This window comes from Crotalus tigris, unplaced genomic scaffold, assembly GCF_016545835.1.
Source record: "Crotalus tigris isolate CLP2741 ecotype Arizona unplaced genomic scaffold, ASM1654583v1 scf7180000019007.31208882:3723066, whole genome shotgun sequence".
Classification (NCBI taxonomy): Eukaryota; Metazoa; Chordata; class Lepidosauria; order Squamata; family Viperidae; genus Crotalus; species Crotalus tigris.
In genome coordinates this window covers 1258777-1282783 of record NW_024097321.1, presented here as the reverse complement: position 1 = coordinate 1282783, position 24007 = coordinate 1258777, and the positions used below count along the sequence as shown (strand labels likewise).

The 24007-nt window shown below is 41.1% G+C and overlaps 1 protein-coding gene across 1 annotated transcript in view; it reads left to right on the top strand.

Moving 5' to 3' along the window:
* Positions 1-24007, top strand: part of NOX3 (NADPH oxidase 3) — a 30558-nt gene that overhangs the window by 4933 nt on the left and 1618 nt on the right. The window contains exons 5-12 of the mRNA XM_039358305.1: positions 2268-2413; positions 3404-3585; positions 4122-4251; positions 15738-15830; positions 17676-17929; positions 20073-20235; positions 21715-21861; positions 22900-23024. Of these exons, the coding sequence (XP_039214239.1) occupies positions 2268-2413; positions 3404-3585; positions 4122-4251; positions 15738-15830; positions 17676-17929; positions 20073-20235; positions 21715-21861; positions 22900-23024 (1240 nt within the window). The remainder of the gene's footprint in view (positions 1-2267; positions 2414-3403; positions 3586-4121; positions 4252-15737; positions 15831-17675; positions 17930-20072; positions 20236-21714; positions 21862-22899; positions 23025-24007) is intronic.

Here is a 24007-nt window from a genome sequence, read left to right as displayed (position 1 = left end):
GTAACTAAAAAAAATCATTTTCCAACCAATGCATGCATTTACAACCAAATTTCATATCCCCGTCTAAAAGCCATCTAAATTGGTGGTTATCTGCATCTGATGACACCACCATCTCAAACAAATCATGCAATATAAAAAATTTCAAATCTTTTCTTTGATCAGTTCTGGATCATTTGCATTCAGTTTCATTTAATAATGCCTAATTCTAACATTATAGGAATCTTAGGAGAAAAATATTCTTTCTATCCCCTCCTTCTATGCCTGACATGCTTTAATTTATCTCCACTTTGCCTACCTTTACTATCTTTGTTCACAGCTCATAAGGAACATTTAAACAATAACATGAATGTTTCAGTCATTTTACCAAACAGGTGCTGATGTTTCTTGAATCTAATATGGCATAATTCTTACCAGAATCAATGAGCTGGATTTTTGTTCTTTGTTTTGCTGAAAACCTCAAAAGAGTATGGAATTCAGAATATGCTACAAAGCAATACGATGAGATGCTTCTTTATCATGAACAGCAATTTATCAATTTGTTTTCATCATATGAATACATTCCTGAAAAATGTGTACACATTTCTTTTTCTTAATTAAGAACTCATTCCAGAAATAGAAATCCATTAATTTGACTTATTTTAGTTTTCTCATGTAACAAAGTAAAAGTCCACCAAACTGCGTTGACTGTGCTTTGCAATTTAAGAGGTTAGGCATGAAAGTTATTCATAAAGCGGGAATACATTTCAGTATGTATCACATATTTTTTATAATGACTGATATATGGAATAATCCATTTATATTTAAAAATCTTACCTGAGATATATCCCAGAGCTATGAAAGAAAGAGCCCATGATAGTTATAGAAGGGTATCTACACCTTTATTTACCCATAATTTTAAATTAAGTCTTTTAGAACCCAAATACCAGGGTTGACTTGCTCTGGGACCCATTGGTAAAAGAATGTCATGACACCCAGGAGACATGCTGGCTCTTTGGGCAACTATCCCTCCTGATGCTACATAGCCATGATCCTAGTGTCCTTTAGGAGAGTCTTAAAAACCTAGCTCTATCTCCAGGCCCATCCTTTCCATTTTAATCACCAGTAAAGCAGCACAAGTTGTAGCATTTCGAAAACTCTAACAAACATCATGGACAGCGAAAGGATGCCAAGTGGGAGAGGGGTGACAGCAGAGCTATCAAAGCACTGCTTCAAAAGACAGAATGGTGAAACTAGAATATGAAGCTCTAGAACGTTTCTGGGAAAACAGATTTGAATCTTCTACCTCTGAGGTCCTCCTATTTACAACAATGCACAAGTACTCCTCAATTTACGACCTTTGTTTTGCTTAACGACCATCGCAAAAAATATTGTAAAATCAGGTCAGACACTTGGGTGACCCATTTTATGACTGTCATGACTTACAAGCTTGATGATTAGATTCCTTAATGGTCATAAGTCGAGATCTACCTGTAAATTGACAAGTGATTGATTATATGGGGAATAGTAAAGTGTTTAATTAGAAAATGAGAAACCAGTTTAACTACTATAATAGTAGTAGTAGTAGTAGTAGTAGTAGTAGTAGTAGTAGTAGTAGTGATAATAAAAAGTTGGAAGGGATCTTGGAGGTCATCTAGTCCAACCCTCTGCTCAGGCAGGAAACCCTATACCATTTCAGACAAATGGTTGTCCAGTCTCTTCTTTAAAAACTTCCAGTGTTTTGGAACATTCACAACCTCTGGAGGCAAGTTGTTCCACTAATTAATTGTTCCACTGATTAATTGTTCAGGAAATTTCTCCTTAGTTCTAGGTTGCTTCTCTCTTTGGTTGGTTTCCATCCGTTGCTTCTTGTCCTGCCTTCAGGTGCTTTGGAGAATAGCTTGACTCTCTCTTCTTTGTGGCAGCCCCTGGGATATTGGAACACTGCTATCATGTCACCCTCATCCTTCTCTTCATTAAACTAGACATTCCCAATTCCATCAACCATTCCTTATATGTAATATATCGAAGACCTACATGTTGTAATTCCTATTTTTTCTCATTCAAATGCGAAAAATCATGGCAGTATTTTGCTTTACAAGGATAAATGAATAATGCTTCCATTCAGCAATAATGAACAAACCTATGTGCTATCTCTTAGTCAAGGAAAGAAAACTTTATCAAATGTACTGATTGACTATGGCAGGAAGATAGTCCCTCCTAAATTGATGTCTGCCTTATTCCAGTAATAACACATCATAATCTTTACTTTCTAAAACCTATTTTCATAGCTATTCACATCATTGCACATTTGGTCAATATAGAACAATTTCATCTCAGCCATTCAAAACAAGCAGGAGACTTGCGGAATAAACTATCTGGCATTGGTGGAAGCCCAAATGAAAGCTACTTGAACCCCATCAGAAGCTATGACACAGTAGGTTGGTTTTGATGTTAGTCTTGTGGTTGATTAGCTTTCATTCATCAGAAAGTTTCCTGTACTGTACTCACAAAACACAATCCAACTCATATCCTAAATTAAAATAAAAATGTTGGGAGCAATGAAAAAGAATACATAAAATGAGGAATCAAGTGAGGGTCATTTTGCAGGGATATAGTAATCAATTATGCATAAGAATACAAAAATAAAAGATGTTGAATTGCCCACTGATATTAGTTGTTGATAATTTCTATGCCATATTCTCTTGAAACCCATGGCGACATAACTTTGATGTGAGATGGGGAATGGGAGAGAGAGATGATGATACCATGGCAATCTTTATGTTCAACAATCATTTGTCATTGTTCTAAAACCAGTACAAATGTAGTTATTATTGCCAATAAATAATTTAGGCTGTCATCCTAAATTAACTTACAGTGAGTAAATTCCAGTGGGCAGCCACACACTTTAAACAATTAAATATTCATTTATATTATCTACAAGATTTTCCCTCATTGTAATTGCTGTAAAAATAGATTTAAGACAGTAGAATCCAATCACTATACAGCATAGTCAAAAAACTTTTGATTAAATTCTACAGATGCTGCAGTAGAACATGCTTCTTTCTGGCATATTCTATATTCCTCCTTCTGGAAGAATATAGAGTCAGGCTATTACCCTGTATTCCTTTATTCTATAATGCTATGCTTTCCCCATCATTAATGTCTGCTTCATTAAATCTTGTTTGAATCATGTATTTCCTTCAGAATACCCAACTATAGTATAATAGGGACTGCTAAGACAGGCTTGCTTCCTCTTACCACTTCACAAAAATACAGGAATTGTACCCCTTGTTATTGATAGGTTTTTAGTATTACACAGAAAATAGGTTTTAATGTCAATGCCCCGGGTCTCGTCTTAAAAGAAATTAAATTAAATTAATATTTTTATTACACTATTAATTCCTATAAACCACTTTCCATTTAGAATACATTAGCTGAAATCCTGAGAACCATAGCTGGAGTGACAGGATTCCTAATTACTGTGTCGCTAATTCTGATAATGACCTCGTCTACTGAAACCATTAGAAGGTCCTTCTATGAGGTGTTCTGGTATACCCATCACTTATTCATTGTTTTCTTCGCTGGCCTGGTAGTTCATGGTATGGGGTAAGTATGTATACATATATATATAATAGTCACACAGCAAAATATTATTTGGAATGTCCAAATTACAAGATCACCAGTTGGGACGTATAGACTAATTCAGAGATCAAACCTCAAAGCTTAATTTAAAGGAAGCTAGGACAGCCACCCATCAATCTCATCTCTCTTTTCTTCTGAAACTAATCTAACTTAATACATTATATATGATGTTTGGTGTCTTCCAAGCCACCATCGAAGAACATGGTGGCTGAACACCATCAAAACTGACACCGGCCAGATTATTGAAAAACTCAAGGAAGTACAGCAAGATTGAAAGAAGTGGAGAGATCTGGTTCATAGAACTGCATCATCATCTCTGAGATCTACCATAGCAAAATATAATATTATTGGAGGGAAAACCACTATTAGAAAGGCTAAGTCTTTTATATAGACCTGACTCAAATGTTCCTGATGTTTTAAACTGTAGAAAGGCTTTTTGACAACCACAAAAGTGACATTTAACTATAAAATACTGTTTAACTTTGTTATTTTTTTTCTAGCCATCTTATCCGTGGTCAAACCAATCAGAGTCTGCTGGTTCACAATGTGAGTTACTGTAAAGATCACTACTGGGAGTGGGAAAGGTCAGCTCAGTGTCCTCTGCCCCAGTTTTCGGGCAACAGCCCTTCGGTAAGAATTGCAATTATATCGTGATTATCTCATCATTAATGCTGTTTACAGACTTGTTGAGTGGCCCCTCACCATATGAAAAGGGCTACATACAGTAATTGAGAGGTGTTAAGTGACTCCCCAGAACATAGAACAAGAGAGTTGGAAGGGAACAACCGGTTCTCTGTGTGGATGCCGCTTTGGGAAGTCCATTCTGGGCCTGGGCAACAAAAAATTAGCTACCAGTTCTGCCGAAGTGGTGCAAACTGACTGAATCTCACCCCTGGAAGGGATCCTGTAGGTCTTCTTACCCATCTTGTCATATACCATTCCTAAACATCTTTTCTCCTTCAGATCAGAGCTGAATGCATCTAGCATATGTCTAGCACATGTCTAGCGTATGTCTAAACAAGGTATGTCTAGTTTAATGAAGAGAAGGATGAGAAGGGACATGATAGCAGTGTTCCAATATCTCAGGGGCTGCCACAAAGAAGAGGGAGTCAAGCTATTTTCCAAAGCGCCTGAAGTCAGGACAAGAAGCAACAGATGGAAACTAATCAAGGAGCGAAGCAACCTGGAACTAAGGAGAAACTTCCTGACAGTTAGAACAGTTAACCAGTGGAGCAACCTGCCTCCAGAAGCTGTGAATGCTCCAACACTGGAAGTTTTTAAGAAGAGACTGGACAGCCATTTGTCCGAAATGGTATAGGGTTTCCTGCCTGAGCAGGGGGTTGGACTAGATGACTTCCAAGGTACCTTCCAACTTTACTATTATTATTATTAAATACTAGCACATTCACACATTAATCCCATTAGAACACTTTGAAACATCTCATCTTCAAAAGATGAGATAGCCCCACATGAAGAACAAGGGAGCCCCAGGTAAGCTAAAGAGAAAGAGGATTATAATCCATATGGTGTTCCCACTCCCACAATTTATAACTTGAGCAGGAAAATCAGCAGCAGAATTTGGTATTCAAGGACAGCTAGCAAAAAAAATTAAATTTTGAATCCTAAAGATTATCTGCCAGCCTGATGTCTTTAAATAAGATATTGTGGCTCTGTCCTAGAAATGATTGCATTCATCTCTCGCTTGCAAATGTGATTCGGGCTGCATACTGCCTATATCTTCCAACCCTTTATATGAAAGTAATGAACTGTGACTCTCTTTTATCAATGCCCATTAGGATGATTTGATATATGAAACAGCTGGTAAACTTATCAAACACGGAAAGCATAATGCTGACACAAGCAGTCTGAATTGGCATTTAAATAGTTTTCATCATCATCTGAGTCATTTTTTTTTTCCAAAGAGGGATGTACTGCAGTTAAGATCCAAAGCTGAAAAGGTCCGTCAGTGTTGGTGGCCATATATGCTGGTTCTGTTTGTACCTCCCAGTAGTAGTTATGCTTTTTCCTGAGCTTGCACTGAAAAAAAATAAATGAATTAAAGTATCAATAGGGTGCATCAATGTGTTTCAGAGAATAGCATTGCCCACTGTTGGTACTACCAGCTTGAAAAAAAGGGTGAGTTAGGATTTCCTTTAAATAGGAAAGTGTGTTACCCAACAGCTCTGCCGTTTTATTGTTACAAAAAGAAACATAGCTTTTTCTTCTCCACTTTTAATTAACATTGCAGCTACTGAAATAATCAGATTAGCTGCCATATTCTGCAGCTTTCTGGGACCCTAAAGATCTGGAATTACAACCAAACTATTGCAAACATTCCTTTAGTTTAATTGGACAACATAAATAGGAATGTATAAAGACACATATTAAAAGTAAGACAATAATGTGATTTAAGTTTTACCGAATTACAATTGCCTATTTCCAGGAGAATAGGTAGCATGAAATCTAAGATAAATATCCATACATTTAAAAGATCCTAGGTTTACTGTAATAAATTGGGAAATTCAGTATTAGCAAAAGAATGGAATCAAATGTCTCTATTTGAAATTGTAGGTTGTTGTTTCCTCACTGTCACATAAAAGATAGATGAAACAAGGTCATCCCATAGCAAACGTTTTGCTAATGATGCTAAGAATAGCAAAGCCTGTCTCCTCCTTAGTCTTCATCAGAGCCTACCCAGGATCATTTAATACCGTTATCATCCTGGTAAAAGGCACGTGTCCTAAATATAATGAATATAACTTTGAACATTCAACAGGGCATTAAAGGCTAATCATTTCCTACAAAAAGACACATTAAAGGTTGTGCTTTCCCCAGCAGCTCGCTAAGGATCAAAAGAATTAAACTGAAAGCCATGGCTGAATGGTCAGGGAGGATATACAATACTTTAAAATCCTTCGCAGTGATTTTTATGTCTAGCACTATAAACAAAAAGAATTCCCCCTTTTTCTTTATCAAGTCATTAGGGCAAAATTTTATTTTCTGTCAGTGACTTCTTCCACCAATGGACAATTTCTCCATCATGGTAGGACCAACGGTGATTGACGGTCCTCCCATACACAATTCAAAAAAGGAGCATCCTTGAGACTTCAAAGGAGAGAATGTGATTTTGCATCCTCCCTGTTATGTCCTGGGCCTGTGCAAGCAGGCTCAGGGCATTGCAAACGGTCCCGGGCAGGTGCAGGATGCCCGGGACCAGACAGGCTGTCGCCAGTACATGTGCGCATGCGCGGGTGCTGGCGTGCCAAAAGTAGCAGATTGACCCAGGAAAGGCCTATAAAAGGAGGCCGAGAGTTTTGGGCGTTGCCGCCATATTCCAATGTAAACTGAACTGAAGAATAAAGGTTTCCTGAGAACTACAACTGCTTCTTGTGTCTTGCCATTTCGCGACGGACTCAACACTGGCGACGAAGGTGGGATGCCTTACATTGAAGAAGAAAAGGTGTAAGCTTACCCGAGTGAGTCCGGAGCGGCAGGAACGGCGTTGACTCGGCAGCTACCCGCCAATCCAGCATGCGTTCGGGGGTAGGCTGGCTGATAGACCCTTCCTGATACGAAAATGGCAAAGATTGGAAAGCTTTCGGAATTCGACGTCTCACATCCAGAGAGGTGGGAGTCCTACGTAGCCAGGGTGGAAAATTACCTCAAAGTGAACCAGGTGAGGGAAGATAGCTTGAAGGCTGCCACCCTGCTGTGCATTTGCGGTCAAGACACATTCGAAATGGCTGAGAACCTCGCAGCACCTGTTCCTTTAGAGTCTGTCAGCTACGCAGATCTAAAGAAGTTACTGAAGGAGCACTTCCAGCCTAAGATGTCCGTCATTGCGTGGCACCAGACCTTCGAGCATAGGGATCAATGACCCGGAGAATCGGCCAAGGAGTACATCGCCACATTGAGGAAAGCCGCCAAACATTGCGAGTTCAAGGACCTCGAAGAACGACTGAGGGACCGGTTTGTATGCGGGCTAAGGCATCGAGAGTTACAACAGAGACGTTTCGCCAAGGAGGACTTGTCCTTCCAAGATGCCTTGAGAGAGGTCACCGCAGAAGAAGCAGCGGGCGGCGCCATCAAGAACATGCGGCCGATTAGAAACAGTCCAGATGCTGCATCCGTGCACCAGGAAGAAGTCCAAAGAAACTCCAAGGAGGATCCGGACGAGGAAGTGGACCGTCTCCACCCCACAAAGGAAGGAAAACCAAGAGGAAGCTCTTCAGCTCTCCCCAAGTGCATCGGTTGTGGAGGTCGCCACAAGAGAGCCGACTGCAAGTTCCGCTCCGCTATCTGCCGGGCGTGCGGAAAACAAGGACACATTGCAGCTGTGTGCCTGGGCCGTCAGAAGGTACAACCTCAGGAAGAATTGCGCCTGAAAGGTACCAGGGTCCCCAGCCAGAATAGGGTGGGGTTTTGCGCTTCGCGAAGAAGCATCTATAGGACAGGCACACACAAGCCCATTAAGAAAAAGCTGTCACTTAAGGTGAAGCTACAAGGGGTTCCATTAACTATGGAACTGGACACGGGGTCTGCACTTTCGATCATTTCTATGCACACATTTAGGAAGATTTGTTCCGGCAGCGGAACCCAGGCCAAGTTGAGGCCTTCTGACATTGTGCTAACGGATTTTCAAAACTCCAGAGTGTGTGTTAAGGGGGAGGCCACCCTTAACGTACAGTATAAAGATTTTGAGGGTCCATTAGACCTATTGGTAGTAGGGGGTGAACGAACGAGTCTCATAGGACTCGAGTGGTTTGAGGCCTTGGGAATACACGTCACAGGGCTCAACAGCCTACAAACACTCGACCTACAGGAAGTCTGCAAAGAATTTGCAGACGTTTTCAGCCCCCAGCTGGGCACATTCAAAGGACCCCCTGTGTCATTAAAGTTAAACCCCACGGTCACTCCCATTAGAATTAAAGCAAGAAGGGTCCCTTTTGCTTTAAAGAGTAAAATTGACACTGAGTTGGATAAATTGATCCAACAAGGAATTCTAGAACCTGTTGACTCCAGTCCATGGGAGACCCCCATTGTCACGCCTCTTAAGGCAAATGGGGACATTCGCATCTGTGCTGATTACAAATGCACTCTAAACGAGGCGTTGCAGCAACATGCCTATCCTGTTCCTGTGGTCAGTCATATCCTGGCCTCCCTCAAGGGGGGGGCGCGTTTTTACAAAGCTTGACCTAGCTCAAGCATATCAACAGCTGCCTGTTGATGATGACGCTGCCATAGCTCAGACTATTGTGACCCACAGAGGGGCTTTCATGGTAAAGAGACTTCAATTTGGAGTAAATGTCGCTCCTGGGATTTTCCAAAGCGTAATGGAAAACACACTATGGGGTATACCAGGGGTTTTCCCCTATTTTGATGATGTCTTAATTGCAGGAGACTCCACACACATTCTAGCTGAAAGGCTAAGGGCTGTCCTGTTAAGGTTCAGGAAAAAGGGACTCAAACTCAAGAAGGACAAATGTAAAATTGGGGTGCCTTCTACTGAGTTTCTGGGGTTCAAAATTGATGCTGCTGGGATTCATCCTGCTGAATCCAAACTAAAAGCCATTATGCAAGCCCCTAGGCCAAAGTCTAAGGCCGAACTACAGGCTTTTCTGGGCCTTCTGAATTTCTACAATTCCTTTCTTCCACATAAGGCTAGTGTAGCTGAGCCTCTTCACAGGCTATTAGATAAACAGGCAGTGTGGCAGTGGTCACAAACACATGAGGCTAGTTTCAATGAGGTCAAGGCCTTGCTCACTTCTAACAGTGTACTTGCTCACTTCAATGAGTCCCTTCCTGTGTGCATCGCTTGTGATGCTTCCCCTTATGGGGTGGGTGCTGTACTGAGCCACCTCAGGGCTGATGGAACTCAGGTTCCTGTTGCATATTACTCCAGAACATTGTCTTTAGCTGAGCGCAACTATGCTCAAATAGACAGGGAGGCCTTAGCTGTTGTTGCTGGAATTAAAAAATTCCATGATTTTTTATATGGTAGGCATTTCACTGTCTTCACTGACCATAAGCCTTTGTTGGGACTGTTTACCACATGTAAACAAACTCACCAAATCATCTCCTCCAGGATGCTCAGGTGGTCTATCTTTTTGTCTGCATATGATTTTTCCCTACTTCACAAGCCTGGGAAGGAAATGGGCCCTGCTGATGGCCTCAGTAGATTACCCCTGCTGGTAATAGAGGCTGACCCTGCGCCAGCCATCAATATTCTCTCCATTCAAGCCTTGCCCGAGTCCCTCCTGAATGCCAGGGATGTAGCCGCTGAATCAGGCACAGATCACACACTTTCAGGTGTCCTTTCTTGGGTTTTGTCTGGATGGCCTGAGCACTGTCCTAGTCCTGAGTTTCAGAGCTTCTGGTCTAAAAGGAACGAGTTGTCCACCTCTCAGGGTTGTCTGCTTTGGGGAAGCAGAGTTGTCATTCCCACCTCAATGAGGACTAGGGTCTTAGATTCCCTCCACGAGGGTCATCCTGGCATTGTACGAATGAAGGCTCTTGCACGCAGCCACTTGTGGTGGCCAGGGGTAGACAAAGACATAGAAGCTAAGGTGCATGCTTGCCACCTTTGTCAACGCTCACGCCCTGAAATGCCCCAAGCTCCTGTGCATAGATGGGAGGAAACACAGTCTCCATGGTCTAGGGTGCACATTGACTACGCTGGGCCCTTTCAGGGTCAATTCTTCTTGGTCCTCGTTGTCAACCATTCAAAATGGCTTGAGGTTGTACCTGTCTCTTCCACCACCACTGCAAAGACTATTCAGGTACTGAGGGGGATTTTTGCTGCACACGGGCTCCCAGATGTCATTGTGTCTGACAACGGCCCTCAATTCACTTCCTCTGAATTCCAAGCTTTCTTGCAGGCTAACATGATTCGTCATGCCACTTCTGCACCTTTCCACCCGTCCACCAACGGTATGGCTGAACACATGGTTCGCATCACCAAGGACACCTTGAAGAGGCTCACCTACGGGGACTGGCATCACAGGTTGGCTGACTTCCTCCTTTCTTATCGCACTACACCGTCCACTTCTACAGGGAGAAACCCAGCTGAACTTCATTGGGGGCGCAAACTGACTACCAAGCTTGATTGGTTGCATCCGGACAGACTGCCTCCTTCTGTCTCACACCCAAGGGCACCTAGACAACTACTTGTGGGCGCCCCGGTTTGGACTCGTAATTACGGGCCAGGTCATACATGGGTCCCCACTTCTATATCCAGGGTCACAGGTCCTCTTTCCTACGAGGTGTCCCTGGACAACGGTCGTGTCCTGCGTCGGCACATCGACCAACTTCGCCCTAGACAGGACCTTCCTACTGAGACTCCTGGGTCTTTTCCAGGGGGGAGGGGGAACCCTTTGGGCAAAGGGAAGGGCAAGGGCTGATGCCCATGATAGATGGGGAAGCAACAAACAGCCCCTCTCGAGATTCCGCAAGTGCTCCGAACAGGAATTCATGGAGCCCAACTAGAAGCCAGGCATCAATGCCTACTCCAGCCAGGGAGTCACCCCGGGGGCACAATCATTACTCACCCGCATCACACAGTACTCCAGTCAGAGAGAATACCTGGGAGCATCCCAATAAACCATTCCCCGCAAGAGAGCTGGCACACACTCCTTCTAGTTGGCCCGACACTACCCCTGTCCCTAGAAGGGGGCAAACACACAGGGAGGTGGTCGAGGAACCAAATCCCGACTATAACACCTCTGACTTCACTCAGGGGACAACTGAGTTTTGGGACAGCACTGAAACCCACACAAGCCCGAACACAGAACGGGATTCAGGGGACAGACAGTCTTCTGACAGGTCTTGGACGGATCTAGGAGGCTCTACAGAAACGCCTAACACTGGCAATCACATAGAGGAGCCAGAGAGCCTACAGCTAGGCGGGACAACCAGGTCATACACTGGAAGAAGCCCTAGCCTGACGAGCCCGGTGGGCAAGCAAGCAGGCCAGGCATTGGAGCACGGTTCTTGGGAGTCACCAAGGCATAATGGAGGGAACAGGCACACGTCACCCCTCAGTCAGGGAGTACCTGGCAAGCAACCAGAGCTTAGGAGGTCACAGAGAGCAAGGAAATCTCCTAAGTACTTAGAAGATTACATAACACTATTGGCAAAACAGAGCCAGTAACAATAGAGGCACAGAGACCAATGGTCACGAGAGCAGAGCACTGCACTAAAATGGGTTGTGTGTTATTATGGCATTGGTCGTAGCTTTAGCCTGGGGGGAAGGGGTGTTATGTCCTGGGCCTGTGCAAGCAGGCTCAGGGCATTGCAAACGGTCCCGGGCAGGTGCAGGATGCCCGGGACCAGACAGGCTGTCGCCAGTACGTGTGCGCATGCGCGGGTGCTGGCGCGCCAAAAGTAGCAGATTGACCCGGGAAAGGCCTATAAAAGGAGACCGAGAGTTTTGGGCGTTGCCGCCATATTCCAATGTAAACTGAACTGAAGAATAAAGGTTTCCTGAGAACTACAACTGCTTCTCGTGTCTTGCCATTTCGCGACGGACTCAACACTCCCAAGTCTGCATTTGCTCACTAGATTGTGTTGGAGACCACATTTCAACAGCAGATGTGGTCAGAGTCACAAACTTGTGGAGCCAAAAGTAAGCCATTTCTCTGTGACTCGTGCAGTGGGGAGAAGGATAGTTAAGTTTGCCTTCCTCAACTTCTTAAATTTTCTTATTTTTCCCCCTGTGCTTATACTGCTGACTGCCAGCCAACAAGATAGCAAGCTGGATGCCTGCCCAGTAATAAGCAAAGCTCAGGCAGAACTTTTTACTGATATCTTAAGATGGCAATTTGTAAACATAATCAAAAGACCTGGCACAGGTCAAGATCAGAAATCCAAACAACAAGTAACAAAACCAAAGGATGAGACAAGAGGAACGGTGGGGTTGGAATTAAGAATACTAACAACCATGAAAACACAACAGAGCTAAGGCTTGAAAAGTTTGTTCTTGGAGTTTTCTCCCCAGGAGGGAGGCCGATAAATCAGCCACACCGAGCTTCCACCTAGTACACAACTGTGGGAGTTTACTCAGCATTGGCTTTTCTTCAGGGTTGTTTCTTACCAGATCTCATCAATTTATAGAGCTTTACTCTTGGGTGTTGAATCTTTATTACACATCTCTGTTTACAACTGGGTGACTGGACTTCAAGATCTGAGAGACTGTCAATGAGTATAGACAAGATATTCTGAGGACTTTCTGGAACTGCCTCAAGAGTGGAATTGGGTTCACCACTATGACTAATCCCTAGATGCTTCTAACTCTATTTCCTTCCCATCTTCCACATGATAGGATATATTTAACAGGGCATTTTACAACATGAGCATGATTTCAAACTAATGAAGGGTCCTGCTCTGGGAAGAGTCTGGAGATCCCAGCTGAAAGGACAGGAGATCTTCATTTGGATCATCAGCCAAAGGTTCTGCCCTCCTTCTATTATGGGATTCATATTTAGAATCTGTGGTGCCATTTTAAATAGTCTAGTTCAGGGACAAGCAACTTACAGCACTACAGATATTGCCGAACAATGCTTCCCAACATCACTCACTATTGGCCATGTTTCCAAGAACATTGAGAGTTATCTTTTAACAAGCGCTTAGTTTTGCATCAACTTTCCTTCTTTTTCTCCATCCAGAGAATCATCAGATCAATGAAGTCCAACATCTGTGCCCAGTATGGCTAAGTGTTTGCTTTTCCTCAACTGATTCTGGTTTTTCCATGAATTGCGGTCACATACCTAGAGAGCAGAGTCTGAGATTAGAGTTAGCAGAAATGAAGTCACCAAATGAAGGGTTTGCATTGCTTCCCTTAAGGGAAGTGGGCTTGAGTTGCATAGGGGAACATGCTTCCAGGTAGTTCACACAACCTTGGCTTTCCTGTTGGGTGTCCCCAATCTAGTGCCACTAAGCTGGGTAAGAAAAAGTTAACAGTTAGTGTGAAGCAGACTTTTTCTGCAAAACCTGCATGGTGACCCCTGGAAATTGTTTGGGCTAGAGCAAAGCTATATCAGGATGCAACCGTTTTCATTGTCATCTCAGTATCATTAATGAAAATTTTCATCAAAAAGTATTATTAACTAATTATGTGTCAATGCTATAGTTTGGAAAGCCAATACTAATATTGGGGAAAGGAAAATGAAAAATACTGAAAAAGATACATGACTTTTTGGTAGTATGTAAAAGATGCAATCGATTTTATTTTATATAATTATTTTGATTGATTAAACAAGTCACCCTCTTAAGCTTGGAGCTAGTAGCTTTCTATTAATTGAACAGATTGTTAAAGGATATTAATATTCTGTAATTTATTAATACTATTAATATTAATAATAAAATGTAGATGTGAAAAGTAATCCCTTAATTTTTTTTAATCTGAGTAGAAAAATCTAAATTATGAAGGAACAGAAAAATGAGTAAATAATGGCAGTTTATAAATGATTAATCTAGTTTTGTTTCATTTTTAATACAGACTAGAATCATTCTGTTTAGGTTTCAGTTGTATTGTACAGTATTATATTTATTTCTGTTCATATATATATTAAAAGTAAATTTAAATCTATTTTCCTTGGTGTAATTGGATTGCAATTTGGAGAAATTAGATTTTCTATATTCTTTGCAGTCTAAAAATGCTACCATAAGCCTTTTTCCAAATATTAATAGGAAATGCTTAAAATGAATAGGCATGCTTGCGCATCTAAAAAAATCTTTTAAAAAATCCTGCACATTCTATTATATTTAATTATCTAAAGCTGTTGTACTTTGAACCGAACAGAATTACCAGCTGATATTTATAGTCAGCTAAGTAGCTTTGATCAATAGGATGATCAGTATATGTAACCATGAAGCTGCCATATCTGAAGATCTAAGCAACTTAATGTCATAGATCAGCTGAGTATAATTGCTGACAATAAAACAGTCTAATCAATTAAATAAAAATAGATTATTTCAGCATAACAGCACTTTCTTGGGTCAATTTCTGACCGATGATGAATTATACCAGAAAACTCTGCTGATATTTCAGTAGAAGCAGAGAGAAAAAAAGCAGTTTTCCTTTCTTAAACTGGTTGTGCCAGTTTCAGAAATGTATATGTAGGATGAATAGAACTCATGGAGAATATAGGTTTTAAATAATCAAACAAAAGGGAATATATTATAATAGCTGTTAAGGCTCTTTGCTAAAGCCATTAGGACCAAGAATCCTTGTCCAATCTGCCTCCTGATCCCTCACTCATCTATGAATAAGATCAGAGTTTTAACTACTGATTTAAAAAACAACTGTATTTTGCATTGATTCATGGGTAGAGAGAGAGATAGCAATAGCAATAGCATATAGAGTTATCCAGTGCTTTTTTTGTAAAAAAAAAAAAAAAAAAAAGGTGCCAGAACTCACACACGTCATACAACCAGCCTTGCCTACCCTACAAGGTTCCATCCAAAAAAGGTGCCTGGACTTATCTACCATTTCACAGTGCTTTACAGCCCTCTCTAAGTGGTTTACAGAGTCAGCATATTGCCCCTAACAATCCGGGTCCTCATTTTACTGATCTTGGAAGGATGGAAGGCTGAGTCAACCTTGAGCCAATGAGACTCAACTATTGAATTGCTGGCAGTCGGTAGTCAGCAGAATTAGCCTGCAATGTTGCATTCTAACCGCTGCGCCACCACAACTCTTAAAGATAAAGTGTGACTGCATATGGCAAAAAGAGAAAAGGGGTTATGTGAACAGGCATACCTGCATGTGTGGAATCCCAATCTGGCAACGTATTGAAGCAAAAAAAAAAGTAACCTATTCATGAAATAGTACATTGCGACATACACTTGGTATCCTGACCTCCTTACCTCCATGGAGATGCATTTAGTTTTACATTGATCTCCTACTGGTCAGTGTTTCTCAAACTTTGCAACTTTAAGATGTGTGAACTTGCTGGCTGGGAAATTTTGGGAGTTGGTCCACGTTTTCTGAAGTTGTCAAGTTTGAGAAACACTGCACTAGATAAAGATAGCTTGGGATAATGTTTCTGCTGACGTTCCTCTGAAATCGTAAAATTACCTTTTTAACTACAGCATTCTTATAATACAATTCCCAATAGGCTTGGAAGTGGGCCTTGGGTCCTGTGATGCTGCACATCTGTGAAAGAATGATTAGATTATGGAGATCTCAGCAAGAAGTTGTCATTACAAAGGTGTGTGTTCGTGCTATATTTTGTTATACATTTTGGTGTGGACATTCTATATCCTATTCACATATTTATGTTATTTTACTATATTCATGAATATTTTGTTATTCTTTTCATATTATTGTGTTTAATCGGTGGTTTTTGTAGCTGACTGTAAAGAACTATGGACCCTGAAATATGATATAGATCAGTGATGGAGAACCTTTTAGAGACCGAGTGCACAAACTGCAACCCAAAACCCACTTATTTATTGCCGGGTGCCAGGTCGGCATAGCCCACTGGGCGTGGCTGTGGTGGTCATGGCAGACTGGGTGGGTGTGTCCAAGGTGGGCATGGTCACCTCTATGTTGCTCGTGGGGAGGGACACCTGTGGGGGCTGGGCAGGGTTGGGGGAGATCCAGGGGGTCTCTGGCAGGTGGGGCGGTGGGCAGAAAGCTCGTCCTGTGGAGTTAGGTGAGGCAAGGCAAGGCAGAGCAGGAGTGCCATTGTTGCAGGACAAGGCGAGGCTGGGGTGGCTGCTGCCTGACACTATCAGCCTGTGCATACAGAGGCCAGCGAGCGCATGGGGGCTGACAGTGTCCGTCAGCAGCCACAGCCTGCCGGCCCTTTGACCAGTGCACTCTTGCGCTCTGCAGCCCATCGCCAGCAGTCAGAGAAACCACCTTTGAGCTGGATTGCTGGCCGACAGCTGAGGAGCGATGCAGTGGGTCGTGCCCGGGAAAAGGAGAGCATGTGAGGCCAGGAGGGATGGGACTGGGGGGAAGGGAAACCAGCCATGCTGGGATGCATCTGGCCACGTGGGATTTCAGCAAGTTAGCGGGTGGCTGGTTGAAGAGGGATGGTTGCCATCTCCGGGGCATGGCACGCATGCCCAAAGAAAGAGCTCTGAGTGCCGCCTCTGGCACATGTGCCATAGGTTTGCCACCACTGATATAGATGTTTTCATATTTAAGGCCAAATAAGTCTTCTTACTTTGTAAAATGCAACTCACTGGTATTCATAACTGACTAGAGTTAACTCCAGCAGCTGATAAGAACAAGGAATATTCCAAAATATTGAATATATGCAAGCAGGCACAGGGATCAGTCACATTCCCTCATGAAGGAAGTTATGAGATTCACAAAGACATATCTTTTATTTCAGATGAATTGCTCCATTCTTACAATCATGCTTGCAGATTATTAATAGTATTCTTCCCATTGGTAGGTGCCACTCAAATTATAGCTAAGCTAAATGTTCCCTGTGATTAAAATCCTAGATGAAATCTATGTAACTTTAAGAGGTGTCAACTTCAACTCCCAGAATTCTCCAGCCAGTCCACACCTCTTTTAGTTACCAAGGTTGAGAAACATTGTACTAAATAAAATCCACTGGTTCTGGCAATAGCGCTTTCAGTGATAAAAGGGCTGGGTTATCAAATCTGGGTTGGAGAATTCCAAATGCCCACTATTACACCCACCAATGAACAGAATAACTAAAATGTGGGAAATGTTTAGAATATTCTGAATGTCTTTGTTACTCTTCAATAAATGTCTGAATTCAAGTGACTCCCATCTGGTGGTCCCATCAAATGAAGATAAAGACAGGAATACTTTTGCACCAACAGGGCAACTTCTACTTCTTTCACTCAATAATCTGATTCATGAGTGCTTTCCATGTCATGATTATTGTTTATAAAGTACAATGCAAAATGTGAATAAATGTTCTTGTCAGACAAGGTTGAAGGTCAAAGGAAGTAGATTAATAACTGTCCTTCAAGTCTTCTAACCCTTCACCAGCTTATCTGCCTCTTCCTGTAATCCCTACTGACGAATGGAATAATTAAAATATGCTGGTTGCCATTTTGCTTAGGTGGTGTCTCACTCTTCTGGGGTCTTAGAGCTTCAGCTGAAGAAGCGTGCCTTTAAAATGGAGCCTGGGCAGTACATCTTCCTCCAGTGCCCTGCAATCTCCCAGCTAGAGTGGCATCCTTTCACCCTCACATCAGCTCCTGAAGATGACTTCTTTAGTGTGCACATACGATCAGTTGGGAACTGGACAGAAGCCATTTTCAAGGCCTTTGGAGCCTACGAAGAAACATATAAGGAACCCTGGAAACTGCCAAGGTCTGGAAATTCTTTGCAGTGTTACTGGCTTGGCTGTTTGATTATCTGAAGATGCCAAGATCAAATGTTAACTGAAAATGTAGTCAAATCTACTATGTTACTAGCAGGAAAAATAGATAATAGAAGACTATTTAAATGGCACTACTTAAAAAAGACTTCACATGTAATTTGATATAAGTCTGATTCAGCCCAAAGTAAGCATCTTGAAGCATCACATTTTTCAAGGGGAAGTATTAAGAATTTGCTTAAAGCTGCATGCCCAAAATCTCCCTTTGGATCAGATTTTATTAATCTCTAAATTTCTTCTTCTGACCCTTCTACTTCATTTTCTTATTAAATCAGGCACTTCCACAACACTCTGAAAGAGGAAATAAGTCTGGTAAAAAAAAAAAGCTATCAGTCCCAGAAACCATAGCTTGCTCCAAAGCTTGTTATTATGTTGAGTGGGGAAGGAGAGATTTTATATGAAAAGAATATTTATCTCAATATGCAATGCCCTAATATTAAAACAATATTGTTCTGCATAGTCTATTATTCTATGGCAATAGAATTTCCAATTTTGTCACAACACTGTTTCTTTTTCCTAACTGTTATGAATTTGTACCCACAATTTAGCAGAGAACTTGGGGGGAAAAAGAATCCTTATGGGATGTGGATAAATAGGTCTCCTTTGGATCCTGATTCAGCATTATCTAGAAATGTTTCCATACAATTGCTTTTACTTGCATAAAAGGGAGGCCTGTTTGTACGAAAAAGCCTCAAGTCCCAGCCCACATATCCCCTTTTCAAAGCTTTGGTAGGAAATGTTGTAGAGATGCCTGATTAAATTCCTAGAGAAATACAAGTCAGGTTAGTTAATATTAGCCTAATTGATGAATCTGCCTTTTAATCCCAGATTTGCTTCAGGTAGGATCTAAAGGAATTAAATCCAAATCTGGTTAATTCATGTCACATTAGCAGGGCTTTTTTGTCATAGAACGCCCAGAACGGAGTTCTGGCATCTTTTTTGGATGGAACCTTGTAAGGTAGGCAAGGCGGGTTGTATGACATGTGTGAGTTCCAGCACCTTTTTTTTTTTTTTTACAAAAAAAGCACTGCACATTAGTGATATTATTTTTAATCCATTGACTAAGGGGTTCAGTCTCCAAAATATAGAAGTCTCATTTAATGACTGCCTTGTTTACAATTACAATAGTGATGAAAAAGTAACTTTATGACCAATCGTCACATTTACAACCTTCACAGGTCAGTAAAGCAAAGGAAAGCTGCAGTAAGATCTTAAGCATAGTCACAGTTTCACTTAGCAGCCACTTTGCTTAACAACCGAGTTGCTAGTCCCAATACTGGTTGCTATACAGGACTATGTTACCTGTAACTTGTGAAAGAGCAGTATAGCTGATGATTAAAATGCAGCTTAGTGAAGAAACAATGGATTGTGTTTACTGCATTTCTTTTCTCTTACTTCCATGCTTTCAGATGTGAGGTCTGAAGAAAAGCTACAGTCATGTTCTCTTGAGGACAAATACAGTTCTCCATATGAGCATAATTTTAACTCCTTTTCGGACACCTGGAAGAGATCAACAGAGTAGAGGCAGAGCTATTGTGTCTCCCTAATCCTAGATCCTAATGCCTAGTGCCATTGTCACATCGGATGGCCTTAACATTAGAGATAGAGTGGGACAACCATCTCAGGGGACAGATATAACAACAGTCCACTGCACCTACCACATAAAAACCAAAGTGATCGTACAAGTATTCCTAAACTTACAAACAAAATTGAGCCCAAAATTTCCATTGTTAAGCAAGACAGTTAAGGAAGTTTTTCCCAATATTTTTTTACCTTTCTTGCCACAGTTGTTAAGTGAATCACCACAGATGTTAAGTTAGTAAGTGAATCTGGCTTTCCTCCTTGGTTTTACTTGTCAGAAGATTACAAAAGGTGATTTACATGATTTCGAGACATCGCAAACAACATAAATACATGACAGTTGCCAAGTGTCCAAATTTTGACCATTGTAACTTCAAACAGTTACTAAACGAAGAGTTGTACATTGAGTTGTAACTATATGTAGTCTCTAATACCAACTCAGACAAAATGTTGAAAGTTACCATTTTGTAAGTATTAGATGGGATGTCATTGCAGACTTGCTGTGGATGGGCCTTTGGGAGCTGCAGTCACTGATGTCTTTCAGTATCCAATTAGTGTGTGCATTGCTGCGGGAATAGGAGTCACTCCTTTCGCTTCCATTCTGAAATCTATTTGGTATAAGAACTGTAATCCAAATACAGAACTCAGCGTGGAAAAGGTAAGTCACATTGTGGTTACAAATTTCATCTTTAACTGCACCTTTAAACTTTTTGCAGGTAAGATAATTTAGTCAAAAACTTGCTCCACTTAGCATTACCTAGTGACACGTCCTGTTAAAAGTTTCTCTCCAGTTGAGTTTAACTACTGGTGATTACATCAATATGTCTTGCTGTTTTATTAATAACAGTACAGAAGTTATCCGCCCATACTTTCTTTGGGGTGTGATTATGTTGACTTCTTAGTGAGATTACCTGATAACATCCTATCCAAATTCTAACCAGAAATGACCTTGCTTTTTTGGGGGGGGGGGAGATCAACTAGATTCTGCTCACCTGCTATTCTTCTTCAGCTAATATTTGATGTCATAACATCCTGGAGCTAGTAAAAGAGGTAGACTTATTCAGTGTTGCCTTTGCAAGCGCTATCTATTGCAACTAATTCTTATCCTTCATCATCAAGATTTCCATGAATTGTGCTGAGTCCCCAAATACCATATTGTCAGGCTTAATGTGACAGAAGATAGAAAAATGTATTCCCTGTGAATATTGAAAATAATTGTCTCAACTGTATGCACTGTTATACATATCAAATTTAGCTGTTGTCCTTACTCCATCCTTTAGTATACTTGTCTACTTGGACAACTGTGCTTCCTGACCAGAATCAGCTTTAGACTAAAAACAGTAAACGAGATCCAGGGAAGCCCTAATTTCTATGTTTTCTCAGATTTGCTTTATTAGATAGCTTGAAATGAGCCATTATCCTTCCTCAGCTTCAGAATGAGATGGGGCAGAAATGTTCAGCCTTACAGGATTATAAGAATTGCTATTGAGCCAGTTTTATCTAATGATTAAAGGTACTGGGCTAGAAACTGGGAAATTGAGAGTTCTAGACTTATTTTATATTTGAAGCCATCTGGGTAACTTTGGGGTTGTCATTTTTTCAGAGTTAGGAATAAAGCAACGGTAAGCAAGAGAAATACTGCCAAGAAAATTGTATGGACTTATTCAGCCAATCACTAGGAATCATGGCTGATTCAAAGGTCATCATCATATTATCATTATATCATCATCATCATTCATCCATTCTGAAATCATAGATGAAAAGGGCTCTGCATAATCTCAAAAATATATTTCTTATTTTATGATATGCCCAAGATTTTATAAACACTTCATCCACTTCTGCCTACACCGTCAAATTACCAATAGCCATTTAAGCTCAACTATTAAGAGCATCCCCTTAAGCATGATGTTCAAGGTATCAACTGAAAACATACACAAATGACTGCTGGAGTACATTATTAAACAACAGAGCTCTGCACTGTCAGGGCTGGCTAGAAAATCAAGTATAAATTTTAAACCTGAGCACAGTAGCAGGCTATAAGATTAGCCACTTATCTCCAAATAAATAATTTAAGAGCCATATAGGATGCCCAGTGAAAGCTTGCACTTGGTTGAATTGTTTTACTTTCCCTTGACAGGTTTATTTCTATTGGATTTGCCGAGATCCATCTGCCTTTGAGTGGTTTGCTGATCTCCTGTGCTTGCTGGAAGCACAAATGGCTAAGAAAGGGAAAGCCTATTTTCTGAGCTATCACATATTTCTTACCGACTGGGATGAAAGTCAGGTATAAATAAAATCTTCTGGGACTGAGTTACTGCATCTTATTTTCTAGGACTGCAAGCCTAAGGAACAGTAATCAAATGAAGGCTTAATCGCATCAAGCATGGCTCTCTTAAAATGAATCATACTTACATTTGCCTTTTGAAAGACTCTGTTCCCAATGCAGTGTCACAGAGTCCCAGCTATGCCGAAGCAAATGTCAAAGCTAGGTTTAATGCCAAAGGTCTCTATAACGGCAGGAGTACCCAGATCTGTGATTGCTCTCCAAAGCCTTTTTCTTCCCATATCATCTATCATTCTCTTCTCCCTCCTCTCTGTCCTGAGGCTCAGCTTGCCACCAATTCACTTGATCTGCTGATATAATTGAACTTTTCTTTATGGCGCTGGAGTACCGGTGTCATGGCTTGTACTTCAGTTCCTACATGCTATTTGGGGGGATTGATAGAGGAGACGACATGAAATAGATGTCAACCCCATTGCTGGAGAACGAGGAAACACTTGAAGTTGCCTATAAAGAAACCTAAGCATGAGTTTGGACAGATTCACATCAGATGCTGCTTCCACCAGTCAATGGCATTTCGACTAGGAGAACATTTGGGCCATCATACTCAATTATCATAATATTGGATGATGTTTTAACATTTACATGGATTAAGCTGTGCCTCTAACAGAAAAACAATGGAAGCAGACTTCTCTGCTCTTTCTTTCCTCCAAGAGCCTCCCATTCAAAGAATCCTCTAACAGTTGGAGGATCCAGCTGACTGGTAGGAAGTGAGAGATGGAAACAGAATCACTGAAAGTTGACAGAATGAACCCAGATTTCAGAGACTCTCCCTCCCTATCATCTGTCTATAGCTTTCAGTTGGTTCCTTCTGTTCTCCAAGCAGTCTTTGGGGGACTCTCGGAGAAAACCTGGGCAGGAATTGAAGAGTGGGAAATACATGATATTTTCTCATTATACCTACGTATTCATTTGTCCAGTAGTAATATTCTCTTTCTTCTTAATTCTAAAGTAATGGCTTTTTGATCCACTGCAATATAGGCTACTCATATTGCCTTGCATTATGAGAAAAAAGTGGATGTAATTACTGGCTTGAGACAGAAAACTTGCTATGGAAGACCAAACTGGGACATTGAATTCAAACAAATAGCAGAAAACCATCCTGGGTAAGGCACGTTAGTAACTAATGACGATATTACCATGCTATGTTTGTCCCGGCATAGAAAGCTAGGAAGGAAATTTGTTCTTTCATATATTCAAGTTGGATATTTATACTAAAAGCATATTTATGTGTTATAATGGTTTCAAGGAAGAAATCTTGGACAGGCAATGCCAATCAAATCTAATTTTTGAACAAGAAAATCTAATGTTTAGAAGTATTTCAGCTTCTTGGCATTTATCCAGCTATAATTGAAAACCTCAATCCAATTATTGTTCAACACAAAGGACAAAGTAACATTAATTTTCATTGAAAATGGTTATTAAAAAGATAAACAGTGAGGTCTTTTTTCTTAGAATGTACAAGGATGTATTTGTTCCCCAGTCTCATTGGCTGTGGATGTAAGGACAATGCTATTATGTTATTAGCTCATCTCAGCTTGAAAGGTCTAAGTTGAATACCAGAGGATGGGGGAGGGGGTTTTGTTGGTTGTTTTGGGCTAGGAAAGTCTTAGAAAAGCTTCTTTGTTCCCAGAGAGTTCTGAAGCAATCACTACAACTGCTAACTTCATCTACCAGAAAAGAGGAAGAAAAACAGTTCTAATTACTTATCAGACCCCAATATTCAATTATCTGTTGTTCAAAAACTAAATTCAGTGCCATGAAAAGGAAGAAAGAACTGGACTATTTTTCAGATATGAAAACGAAGAAAAAAATTAGGGCAAACCTTGTGTGATTGCTCAGAAGTAAAACCCATTAATTTCAGCAGACCACATTACGTAATTCAGCAATCATCCCATGTTATGATGGCACTGGAAAAGGACTTACGAAAGATCATCAAAGCTGCAGTTGTTGCAGCATCCCTAGGGTCACGTGATCACAATTTGAGAGCTGGGCAGACAGGATATATTTACGATAGTCACGGTGTCAGCTGGCCACATAAACACCATCACAACCTTCACAGCCAGCTTCCAATGAGCAACTCAAAGCC